Below are 12,737 nucleotides of genomic sequence, written 5' to 3'. Positions count from 1 at the left end.
ACCTACAAGAATAGACAACACAGTGTCTACAAATACAAGGAATGCAGCATCTGCCACTTTTATTCCTGGAATAACTTTAATCAGATGTTCCTTCTGCAGGCACAAATAGGCATGAACTTGAGAATCTACCCTCCAGGTCCATCTTTCCAGATAATTTTTTCTATTAGTTAAACCTTTCCTCTTGAGTTAACTCTCCGCCCTGATCTGAAGGGAGGCCCCTCATCTTGGATGAAGAGGTTTCACACCCATATAATCCTCCAGGACAACTTCAAGAGTTAAAATAAGTCTAGTAGTTTGCTCCTCATCTAATGTTCCTTGAGCGAATAGCCCTTTTGAGAAGCTGCTGATCAGTGTAAAGACAACATGTGATATTAACACTGCCCATGGAAATTCAGCCACTGTCTAATGGAGATTAAGGAGATGGATAAAATACAGCTATCAGAGTATATTACATTGCCCATAAAAAGGCATCTCACTCACTATTGGCTCCATTCTTTCCAATGAGGTGTCGGTGAAACTTGTGGTCAACATTGATCTCCACATAATCCATCCGGTTGATCTGCAAAGAGCAGTGCAGGGTTAGGCAGACTGCAGAGCACTAGTTCTTGTATCTGTTGTCCATAATAACTGAATATCAATGCTAGCCCTTTGACAACTAACCACAAACACTTGTACTGCTGCCGAGTTGAACAGCATCATTAAGTTACTCTGGTCTGTACTAGCAGTGCCCAGTGTGTGAAACACTAAGCCCCCATGCAATCTCACCAGTCCTAAAGCGAAACCCTTCTCTTGTGCAGCTACCACCACCTGGAAGAGTCTTCTTGTATTGCATCAACACCATTCCCTCTCTTAGTAAGTCATAAGGCAAATTACTGAGAGTCAGAGAGACAGAGGATGCTTCATGATGAATGCTTTAATTTCAGCTCATTGTACATATCTAGACTGCCTGCTTTTTGTCAAATCCCTGTACCCCATCTGGGGGTATAATGTTTATAAAAGAGGATATGCAAGTTAGCCCCTTGTTTCTTGTTACTGCCATCTCCGCATTCTTACTTTTACAATAGTTCAGAGCCTTACCCCACTGAAGCTACAACATGCCAACTCACCAGATCCTTGACCATGACCTCAATCTGTTCCTGAGCCACATTCACGTCTTCTGTTGGTCCCTCAAGGGTGATTTTATCCTCCCCTTCAGTGAACTCGATGTGAACCTTTAAACAAGACAAGGAATGCCGTTAGAGCTTCAATACGTGTAACCCAGATCAATGCTGCTGGCCATGACAAAGCCATCCATCTCTGCTGCTGAGGGCTTTGTTTCTCTCCCACTTGGGGAGCACACAAAGTTGCATGTTATCATTTGCTTATTTTTATGAAGGGACAACCACCTATATCAAAGGCCACATAGCCGAGTGTCTAGAGCAGGTGCCCTGGGTTCTACTCCTGACTCCCACAGTGACTTTGGGCACCTCACTCCACCTATGATCTCCATTTTACAGATGGTGAAAAAACACCCCCACTCACACCAGCTTACTGACCCTTTAAACAGCACCATATAGAGATGCAATTACTATATCTGGCAGTTATTTAATAAGAATTGCACAAACTTTCATATGAAGAGTTCAGCCTGTCTTACTGATTATTTGAACCTATATAAAATGGAGATATTCTGAAGGGAAAAGTGGTATTACTGATCCCAACTGCAAGAGCATCTTGTAAAGGATGCTCTTTTCTCCATTCCCGTCCATTTCTAGTGACATTCCTATAGTATTTACCAGAAATCTAGACACCTTTAGAGAGGTTCGGAGAGAAAGGGCAGAGACCATCTCTAAGGAAAGAGAAAGGAGTTGAGTGGAGTGGGTGAGGCTGCCATGAACTGTCTATACCTTTGGCATCTGCTGAGTGATTTTAGCCAGATTTTGTCCCTTCTTTCCAATGATGAAACGGTGAAGCCAAGAGGGGGCAGAGACTGAGGAGACGGTGAAGCTGTTAGCCTAGGGAAGAGGAAAGACTATGAATGTGAATGACTATGAAGGGACATAACATACCCACCATTCAAGGGCTATTGAAGCTTGCATCTCAGCACCAGCCTTGTTAGTACAGAGTTCTCAAGTTAGCTATCGATATACAAGAGCACAATGGAGATGCTCATGGCCTCTAGATGCTTGGGGATTCATTCAAATGTATGCCTTTTAGCCAGAGTAGTGCAGAAAGTTGCTTATGGGGTGGGTCCCCCCCATCTAAAAGACATCCCTTGGCAACTTAAGCTGACGTGCTATTTTGCATTACCTTGGCATAGACTTCAGTCAATGCCTGCCCAAGTTTTTCAGGCTCGCCACGCAGTATCACAGTCTCAGAGCTGCTGTCAGTGGGTGGGATCTCGACTGAGACTCCAGTTTTCTCCAGGATCTCCTGCAGGGAATTCCCCTTGGGGCCAATGACGTATTTGTGCTGGGACTTTTTCACCTCCACTGCAATGGTCGTAGTCTTTTTTTTCTGTGTGGGGAAGAGGTGTGAGGGCAATCAATCACAAGTGGCAGGGAAAGAAAAGTGGGGGGATGCCACCAGATACAGTAAAACTCTTTGCCAAGAAAGGAGCAGGATAAGGAAAAAAAAGAATTACTCTGCAACTGGTTCATCCAAGACAATTAAAAAAAATAAATAAAAAAAATTGGGCTCTTGCTGGGATTTATGATCAAATGTGGTGCTTATAAGGATTTTGAAGTAAAGCATGCCATCTGCTATTAGATTTCAAACTCTTTGGGGCAAGGACAGCCATACGTGCATGCACATATGTATATCATACCTACCCGACTCCCAATTGTGTTCTCAAGGCGATACCCAGACTGCAATAACTACATGAGTTATATGATAGGGATTTCAGCAAAGGTTAAGTACTCAGACTCAGCCATGGGGGAGCAGTCCTGCAATTCATAGCTGGAATGTCAATAGCAGCTAATGGAAAGTTAACAGGAGAGACATGTACTCTGCAGTTATCGTAACAAGCCAGCTAGTCTCCAAGCCCCATTTGTCCTGAAATTCCTCCTTCCCTCAGATGCAACTCCTTGTGGCAGGCTGACCACAGAAGAAATTTTAGAAGCTGAACATTCAATACCTCACCACACCACAAGACCTACTTTTCTCCAACAGCAGATGGGCAACATGGCTGAACAGATCCAACAGACATAAAACTTTTTTGGGAAGGGTAACAAAAAGGGGTAAACAAGAGGAGTATATGGTAGGTAACATAACATAGGAAGGAAGTGGCAGCTATGAATGTGAGAGATTCTCTCTAGAGCACTCATACCTTCTCCTCGTAGATCTTCTTAATACGAGCTACAGCTTGGGCCAGCTGCTCTTTTTCACCTGTGAAGACTATCTCGGTCTTGTTGACACTGGGTGGTGGAATATTGATGCGCGTCCCTGTCTCCTGCATGATCTCACTCACTAGCTTGTTGAAAGGGCCAGCAATGAAGGGGTGGTACACTTTATCCACATCCAGTCTCTCCACTGCACGCTTATCCTTCACAAAGGCAAAACAAGACAGATTGTTCACAGAGCTTCATGGGTATGTTGTAGGTAAAGTGTGCTGGAAAGTCCCCACTCTGGAGAGCAGAGTTCTCAAGTATGTCTTCTTACCTCTCTACAGGATTGCCTTGTACTCCTGGATACAAGTATCCCTTGTGTTCATAATCCTTTTAAAATCTACCCCTTAAATTTGGGGTAGGCAACCTACGGCACACGTGCCAAAGGCAGTACGGGAACTGATTTTCAGTGGCACTCACACTGCCCAGGTCCTGGCCACCAGTCCGAGGGGCTCTGCATTTTAATTTAATTTTAAAAGGAAGCTTCTTAAACATTTTAAAAAGCTTATTTACTTTATATACAACAATAGTTCCGTTATATGTTATAGACTTATAGAAAGAGACCTTCTGAAAATGTTAAAATGTATGACTGGCATGCAAAATCTTAAATTAGAGTGAATAAATGAAGACTCGGCACACCAATTCTGAAAGGTTGCTGACCCCTGCCTTAAATCTTCAGCCTCTGTAAGAGTCTTACTATCTATATCAGAGGTCGGCAACCTTTCAGAAGTGCTGTGCTAAGTCTTCATTTATTCACTCTAATTTAAGATCTCGCGTGCCAGTCACACATTTTAACGTTTTTAGAAGGGTTCTTTCTACAAGTAAGTATAACTAAACTATTGTTGTATATAAAGTAAATAAGGTTTTTAAAATGTTTAAGAAGCTTCCTTTAAAATTAAATTAAAATGCAGAGCCCCCCGGACCGGTGGCCAGGCCCTGGGCAGTGTGAGTGCCACTGAAAATCAGCTCGCGTGCCGCCTTTGGGACACGTGCCATAGGTTGCCTACCCCAACCTATATCATGACAACATTCCCATCCATGAAACCCCTCCTCCTTTCACCCGGCACCTATAGCATTTTTCACCCAAGGATCTCATAACATTTTAAAATGGTAATACCCCCTGTTTTTGTAGAAACAGAAACGTGGAGGAACAGAGTCAGTGGCACTCACGGCTTGATGCCAGGGCTCCTGACTCCTAGAGCTGCGCTTTGACCAAACACAACACTGTCTCTCCACTGAACTATAGTCCTTTTGTACAATGAGGCTGCACCATCTTGTGCGACAGCGTACATCTACCTGTTCCCAGGAGGCAGGGAAGATGAAGGTGCCACTCAGATACCTGCTCAGCGGAGATCAGCAGGATCTCATGTCGGGCCTTCTCTATCCCTTCCTTGGTGCCAGTGATCTTGATCTGGTTGCTAGGGTCATCCGGGCGGGGGATCTGGATTTTGGTTGCAGTTTTGAGCTCCAGGTCCTGCAGCTTCTCACCATTCTTGCCAATGACAAAGCGATGATGCTCCTTGGGAATGGCAACTGTTGCTGAAGCCTGCAACACAGGAACCAAACACTCATCTATCATGGTCAGAAACAGAAGACCCAAGTTAGTTGCCTCTCAGGATGGTGTTACAGAACAAGACAGGTCCCCTTAGCCAGCCGCTATGTTCTGTCTCAGGAATAAGATACTGATTATTTCCCTCTGTGGAGCCTTATTACCAACAAAAATGAAAGATTAATTGCTTTCCTCACCCAAATAGCAGTATTTTGAGTTAATTTTGATCTTGTATGAGATTCAAGAAGGAAGCTCTGGAGACTGAAATCCCCTAGCTGCTGATGGCAAGGTCCCCTGGATACACCATAGGAAGGAGCAGCACAAACAACTTTGTACTGCAGCTACAGTTTAGAGAGACTGCCTCGAGGGTGAGTGTTGATTCAGACTTTTGGCCTCTGCTGCTAAGGTTGCCAAGACCTTAGCATGTGGGTACTTGTTCATTAGGAATTCAATCAAGACCACTTATTTCACAGAGAGCAGACAGCTATTAGATGGTAACCTTTGCTCACTACTGAAGTGGTATGTTTGAATATGCGCTCTACTAGCAAAAGGCACTGTTCCTGGTGTCATCCCAGGACTGTAGAGGTTACTTTTTCAGAACCTACTCTCTGAATCTGCCATTAAGGGTTAGGTATGTGCTTGGGAATATTGCTTTCTCTTGTATATCCCATCACTTCAGTTTTAACCTTTTCGCTATCTTGGTGGCTTATGATCCTATTGGATCTCTTGATGCCAGTTCATGTATATTAAGACTTTAAAGTTACACACACGAAAAAGTCAAGGCTAAAAGAAAGAAAAAACCCACAAAAATCCTAGCAGTGTAGCCTATAGACAACTTAGGCTTCAACTCTACTGCCTGCTACCTTTTTTTTTTTTTTTGGTGTGTGGTTAAAAACAAGAGATACAGGGATGAGGAAGGGGTGGACAAAGACTCTGGGCAAACGTGATAGGAAACCTTAGGCTGATGTGCCCAAACGTGCTATATTCAAGCAAAAAGTGCTCTCCTATAGCACTCCCAAATGTGCCCCATTCTAGAGCTTGTATCATTGTTTACCATCTGATTGGGTGCAACATGTGGGTGGAAAGGTACTGTTGTGGTGCGTACATTAGTGTTATCAATGGCAACTGCTTCTGCTGGAAATGCATTTGAGAAACCTTAATGGCAAGTCAAAAGTGAGCTGAGAGATGTTAAATATAGAAAGAAAGCCTTGATAATACTCTTGTCCTCAGACAGATTATAAAAATATGCAGCAGTAAGAGGAGAAAACAATTGCATCTATAGGTTTCTGGTAACTAAAGTCCCACTTGTAAGCTATGTCATCAGAAACCCCGATTGTATTACTACTATCTAGTAACTTCTCTCCTTCACCTCCCCCATTTATCTGCATGTACATACTACATTAACAGTTAACCATCTCCCAGGCAATACTAGCGTCTTGTGAGGGGTCTCCAGTCTCTCCAGGTGCAATGTCTTGTTTGTACAGCAGATGTTGCAGGGATCTACCTGGGGAGGAGTTTACACCACGGCCTGTAATTAGCTTTGAACCCTCTTTCAAGCCTGGTCTCCATCCCAATTCATCATTTGTGCATTTTGAAAGAGGCAAGGCAAAACTAGATTAGTCATCTAATTACAACTCTTCAGTTTATGAGCACCCACGCCCAGAGGCCTCCAAGCAGCAGGGCATCTTGTTGGAGGAGCAAAGACAAGTAGAAGAGAACAGTTAGATACACTCACCTGTGTCTGAAGCCGAGCAACAATCTCCTTCCGAGCTTTCATGACTGCTTCCAGCTTGCCAGAGACCATGATCGAAAGGCCCTGGTCCTTTGCAAGAGAGAGCTCCAGGTGAGCTCCAGTCTTCTGCATGATGTCCAGGCAGATCTTGGCCTGCTCTCCTTCTCCAAACTGGTTCATGTCCTTGTATTTCCTTTCTTCCAGCGGTACATGAAACACCTGATCAACCCATATAACAGGTGAGGCAAGGGCAGATTATTCAGCGTGACACAGGCTGTTGAGTTATATGGACAAGCCCTACTGCTTAGACTACAAGTTGGGTTACTACACTGGATCTTCGCCCTTCACAAAATTAAGATACTCATGCAGTAGGCTAAGCCATCAGTTCTTGGCAGTTTTAATAAGATGTTTTATTTATGGCACAGGAATCTTCTGCATGCCAGCATTACATGCTTTCAGAGGAAGGTGCAAGAACCCCACAACAGGCAGATGTGGAATAGTCTGTTCCCAGAAAGGTCTCATTCTAACTCCCCAACCCTAGTTAGAGATGAACTTAAACCCTGAAGCATGAACTTTTATATCCTTTCCACGTTTTAGTATTAGAACTTGGGATATTCTTGTCCATTCTCAGGATTACCAATACTATTTATGAAATTAGGGTGTTCGGACAAGAATAAGACTCTCTTTTAGCTATCACAGGAATGCTGGGCATATTCCTCTCTGCAAGCAGTGCCCTTTGGTTTAACCCTCTTCGCATATCATTTTCACCTGCAGTACTTCCTCTCCTTGTACCCTGGGTCACTGGAGAGGAGGAAACCACTCTCCACCCTCCCTCAGTATACTACCTAATGAGTTCTTAAGGGATGCTCACCTGTATTCTTTTTGAAATGGGGAGGAGATACACTGTTGTGGGGGGGAGGGGGAAATGAGAAGTTTGGCTTCCACCAACCTGAGTGATGACAGAAGCCTTGATCGGTCGAATTTTGCTCCAGGCACCAGCCGGTTCCTGGGCAGTTTCCAAACATGCAGCTTTCTCAGGGAGTGGAGGAAAGGCATCCTTATAAGTTGGAGGGTCATTTTCCTCTTCAGAGTTTAAAGCTGCAACTGCAGTGAGGCAAACAATACAAAGTTTTAATTGCCAGCAATTCTCCCATTCATGCCCATTGCAGATGTCTATTTAAATAGGGCTGAAGGAAGCAGGTTGTGCATGATTAGGTTCATTATTGCAGTGCCCAAGGACCAACCCAGAACAGGGCTCCATTGGGGTAAGTACTGTACAAAGAGAGAAGTCCCAGCCCCAAAAAGATTAGTCTAAATAGACATGACAAACACAAGGTGGGGGGAAAGAGCAAAACACACCAGCAGAGTGAAAAAAGTGATGGCAACAAACTGCACATTAGTGCTACAATATGCATTTATTTAAGGTGGGTTCAGTTAAGAGGGGGATGAGCTATATGCAAAGAAAAGTAAAGAGGATGAGGCAGACAGGGCAAGGGAGAGGAAGGTAGGAGTGTCAGGTGTGGAGTTAAGCTGAGGTGAAGAGACTGAGGGAGATGAAGGGTTGGAGCAAACAGAGCAGAGAAGTCCAGCAAAATTCTGGATATTGGGCAAGGGGCCGGGGGGAGCTCAGGTATGATCCACTAGGGAACTAGCAAGAGCTCTAGGTACACTGGACCAAGTTAAGACCTGTTGTGAAGTAGGTGCAACTCTTCTCAAGTTAGAGTTGGCCCACTGTGTTGAAAGGATGGGAGACAGAGTCCATCAGTAGCTTCTCCTACTTAGCTGCGGCCATGAAAACCTGTGTGTGTGTGGCAGGAAAGAGCCCCCGGTGCCTGACCCTGCTACTAAAAGAGCAAGTACTCCCTCATCACTGTGTGTTGCTCTCCCAGATACACCCTATTCTACAGCATGGACCACTGTTGACACAATCTTGTTAAAAGGAGGATTCTTTGTAGAGGCTGAGAGCCTGATTCTGTCAGGGCATTTACACTTGGGCAAAACAGATATGAAATACTACTAGTCTGCTCTAGGTGGGTAACCATAATCTGATGGCCCCACCATACTGTGAATAAGGAGATCTCTTCTTTGGCTGCCCACAAGTACCCTGCAATTCTGAAGCACTTGTAGGCAGCAGGAGGGACCTCATGTGTGCAGCAAATATCAAGTGGGATTTCATAGGAACTTTGTGACCATCTTACCTTTCACCTGTTGCTGAGCCAGGCCGCTGCGGTGTTCAGCGAAGCTCTCCTGGGTCAAAACTGCCACAGAGCTCATTGTCGATTTCCCACCTACACACAATCCGGGTATGCCACTGGGAGAGAGAACGGTGCACTGCTTATCACCAGCATCACCATAACCAAAAACAGGGAGAGGTGGACTTCTCCATGGGCAGAATTTAAGAGATTAGTTTAAAACTTAATTTGGAGTGAAGGAGCCACTGCGTTTACCTGAGAGCTTCCATAAAAGTGAAAACACCTCCCTCATGCTATGCCCAGGAAGGAAGCAGTGACTTTAAGAGATTCTTGTCAGTATCAAGGGAAAACCATTTCTCATTTGTACATATGTCATCTAGGGACAAATTGATGGTAAGTGTTATATACACACACACACACACAATAAGAGTTTGTTAGTAGAGCCCTGCATGGATACAAAATTTGTATCCACATTCAATCTGCAAACAGGCTCCATGGATATAAAGCAAAGATCTGCAGATTTGCAGGACTCTATTAATTAGCGGCCACACTTCTGCATGGCAGGAAATGCAAAATCCACTTCCAATAATTTTTTCCTATTTACCAATGGATTTGATTCTGCAGTGATCACAAAGGACAGTACAGTACTGAGGAAGGTTCTGCATCTCGCCTAGCCACTGTCTCTAGTTTCTACTATGTGGACTCTTGTACTCTCCCCACTGCTTTCTATGCTTGGAGTACTATCATGAAACAAACATTAGCAACAAATCTAGATTTTAAGCATTTAGCCAGGTTCTCTCTCAGATTCATCCTTGGTAACCTGAGTCCTCACCCCCTTTCATGATCAACTACAGCTCCACCTCACCTCTAGCTTGGCAAACCAGAATCACTATGACCAACACTCATGCTAACTGTGTGCAACTTGCTTCATAAGCAAGATTGGAGTTAAGTCCCTCTCCTGACAAAGAGCCCTGAAAAACAGTTGCTTTAAAGGAGCAAAGCGGTCTATAGCAGCTCCCAGCCTCAAGCTTTTCATTCAATCCAGTAACAGAACGTACTGATCTTGACACAGCCCAACATTCCACATTCTAAACTCAGTGATCAGAGTTCAGAAGGGTGGCATGTCCACAGCCTATGCCTACAGAAGAGGGGAACACAAGTAGACTAGCAACCTCTAATCATCCTATCAACATTTATCATTAAGGTGGGTTTTTTGGTTGTTTTTAAATTCAATGACCATAGATTGCTCTGATGGGATAAAACTGCAGAAAGGTGCTCTCTAAAGTACAGGTCCATAGTGCAAGAAAGGCCCATAATGAGAAAAGATAGCTGTGGGCAGATGGTCACTGCAGAACACTGGTAATTTCTCTTTGCCGAGCAAGTGGCCCAGAAACAGGAAAGTCTGATATATACAAACAGTAACTTACCAGCTAAATGGTCAGTAGCCAGAAAGTCCGTCCTGTTAGCTGCCTGTTTGTCAGCCTGCCAGCTTTTGCTTTATAGAAAGAAAAAATAGTTATTAACTCTGCTCCTAGACAAAAGAAAATATGACACGCCCCCAATCCTGCAGAATTTCAAGAGAGAGTGTTGCCTTTACTGGATTTTTTGTTTCAAACTAAGTAAGCCTCTGTGTCATCTCAAACTTGCCCATCATCAAGGAAGTTCTAACACTAACTCAGATTGCTGCATCACCTCCATATTGTTTAACCACAACCATAGAGAATCACCAGCACAAAGCTAAATCCCACAGGAAACTTTTTTTGGTTACCCTGCCTACAAAAGCCTATAGTGTAAGGCTGAAATACAGCAGATTAGTAACAGATGTAGGATATGAATTGGAAGTTTCAGGGCTGAAAACCACAGCATCAACAGCAATCCATCTAGTTGGAGGAAACAACCTGAAAAACTGCCAATAAAAATTGACAGTTGTCAGAAGTTAGGAATGTAATTGAGTGAAGCCCAGGTGAATCAATGCAGACTCTTCCTCAGAACTCAAGACAGACAGACATAGCTGCACGCAGACAGGTGCTGGTTATAACATGCACTAGACACTAAACTTGAGTCTTGAAACATATTCTAAACCCCCCTGCCAGGTATACTCACCTTGTCAAGAGAGCTTCCCCTAGAACTTCAGAGATTTTGAAGTTAGATGTTAGCTTTTGGGTTTGCCTATCTGCTAATCATCAGTTGGAGGCACAAGGCCACCTTTGACTTGAAGTACTGCAGTTTTGCTTTGAAGAGGCTTTCACTAAGTGTTCCACAAATGACATCTCCTAAATCCTTTCTCCACATTCTCAATAAGCCAGTACCTCTATCATTTCTCTGACTGCCTCAAAGCATGCTAGAAGTGTCACAAAAGTCAAGACTCAGTCTTTGCTGCTAAGAGGTCACAATCTAAACGAGATATGACACAATAAGTGATGGTGATTGACTAAGGGGGGGTGGGGAAGAGGAGGAGGAAAGGACAAGAGTAGCAAGATCACCCATTGTGAGGGCCTGATCCAAAACTGATTGAAGATCTTTGGGAGTCTTTCCACTGTCTTCAGTTGGCCTTGGGATCAGGCCTAGACACATGATGGTTCCCTTAGTTTTTGGTTTTACAAAAAATGTTTACTCACCTTCTCATAACTGTTGTTCTTTGAGAGGTATTGTTCATGTCCATTCCAATCAGCGTGTGCACATACATGTGCACAGTAGCCGGAAGATTTTTCCCCTAGCAGTATCTGTTGGGTCAGCCTGGGTGCCCCCTGGAGTCACGCCTTCATGGCGCCCAAAAGAGAGGCCTACCGACCCACCACCCCCTCAGTTCCTTCTTGCTAGCTACTCCAATAGAAGGGTAGGAGGGTGGGTATTGGAATGGACATCAACACTACATCTCAAAGAACAAGGGTTACGAGAAGGTGAATGATCGTTTTTTCTTCAAGTGCTTGTTCATGTCAATTCCAATCAGGTGATTCACAAGCCGAAGTTCAGGAAGCGGGGGTTAGAGTTGTCACTGACTGGAGCACTGCTCGTCCAAAGGCCGCATTGCGATTATCCAGCAGGCCAGAGACAGTGTGTGGCAAAAGTATGGATGGAGGACCACATTGCCGCTCTGCAGATATCCTGAGTGGGAACATGAGCTAGGAACGCTGTTGATGAAGACTGCGTCCTGGTGGAATGCGCAGTGATTGGAGGTGCAGGAATCCCCACCAGGTTATAGAACTCACAAATACAGGATGCTATCCATGACGAGATGTGTTGTGACAATACTGGCTGACCTTTCATTCTGTCCACCACTGCCATGAATAACTGGATCGACTTTCTGAATGACTTCATTCTCTCCATGTAGAAAGCTAGTGCCCTGCAGACATCCAGTGAGTGAAGTCTGCTCCCTGCTACTGGAATGCAGCTTAGGGTAGAACACGAGGAGAAAGATGTCCTGGAAGCGAGATCTCCAATGCCTGGGTCCGACTGAGGTCAGAGAGCTGCCTCCATGAGGAGGATTTTAAGCCACTGCTCCCTCTGTTTAGAGTTCTTGGTCAGAGTTTCCAACAGATCTTGCAGCAATCTTTTTGGTGACCTTCGCCCAGACACCATAAACAGGAGGCATGGGGGTCACTTTTAATCAGTCCTGGCAAGTCTTGAAGCTGGGGGATCATGGCATCTCCCAGTGGCAAATAAGGGGGAGGAGAGGGGAAACTGTTAACAGCGCAAACCAAAATTACTGCTAAGCTGCTTGCCGAAGCAAGAGCACGGGGAAGTTCCAGCTACCATCACTGGTGGTAAGAAGGAATGGAGCGAGTGGCGGGTTGGCAGGGCCCTTTATTGGGTGCCATGAAGGTGCAATCCCAGGGGGCGCCCAGGCTGACCCGACGGATGCTACGGGGGGGGGGAGGGGAGGAATCTTTCAGCTACTATAC

The 12,737-nt window shown here is 44.7% G+C and overlaps 1 protein-coding gene across 3 annotated transcripts in view; it reads right to left on the bottom strand.

The window, feature by feature from the left end:
• Positions 1 to 12,737, bottom strand: part of HDLBP (high density lipoprotein binding protein) — a 95,426-nt gene that overhangs the window by 32,951 nt on the left and 49,738 nt on the right. For all 3 annotated transcript variants that reach the window (XM_032781463.2, XM_032781465.2, XM_032781464.2), the window contains exons 2-11: positions 10,263 to 10,330; positions 8,842 to 8,954; positions 7,593 to 7,747; positions 6,647 to 6,862; positions 4,702 to 4,908; positions 3,305 to 3,520; positions 2,287 to 2,493; positions 1,884 to 1,991; positions 1,107 to 1,211; positions 481 to 559 (exon numbers count right to left, since the gene is read on the bottom strand). In XM_032781463.2, the coding sequence (XP_032637354.1) occupies positions 481 to 559; positions 1,107 to 1,211; positions 1,884 to 1,991; positions 2,287 to 2,493; positions 3,305 to 3,520; positions 4,702 to 4,908; positions 6,647 to 6,862; positions 7,593 to 7,747; positions 8,842 to 8,917 (1,369 nt within the window). In that variant the 5' untranslated portion in view covers positions 8,918 to 8,954; positions 10,263 to 10,330. The remainder of the gene's footprint in view (positions 1 to 480; positions 560 to 1,106; positions 1,212 to 1,883; positions 1,992 to 2,286; positions 2,494 to 3,304; positions 3,521 to 4,701; positions 4,909 to 6,646; positions 6,863 to 7,592; positions 7,748 to 8,841; positions 8,955 to 10,262; positions 10,331 to 12,737) is intronic.

This window comes from Chelonoidis abingdonii, chromosome 8 (genome assembly GCF_003597395.2).
Source record: "Chelonoidis abingdonii isolate Lonesome George chromosome 8, CheloAbing_2.0, whole genome shotgun sequence".
NCBI lineage: Eukaryota > Metazoa > Chordata > Testudines > Testudinidae > Chelonoidis > Chelonoidis abingdonii.
The sequence above is the reverse complement of the archived record's forward strand: the minus strand, read 5'-3'. Positions and strand labels throughout refer to the sequence as shown.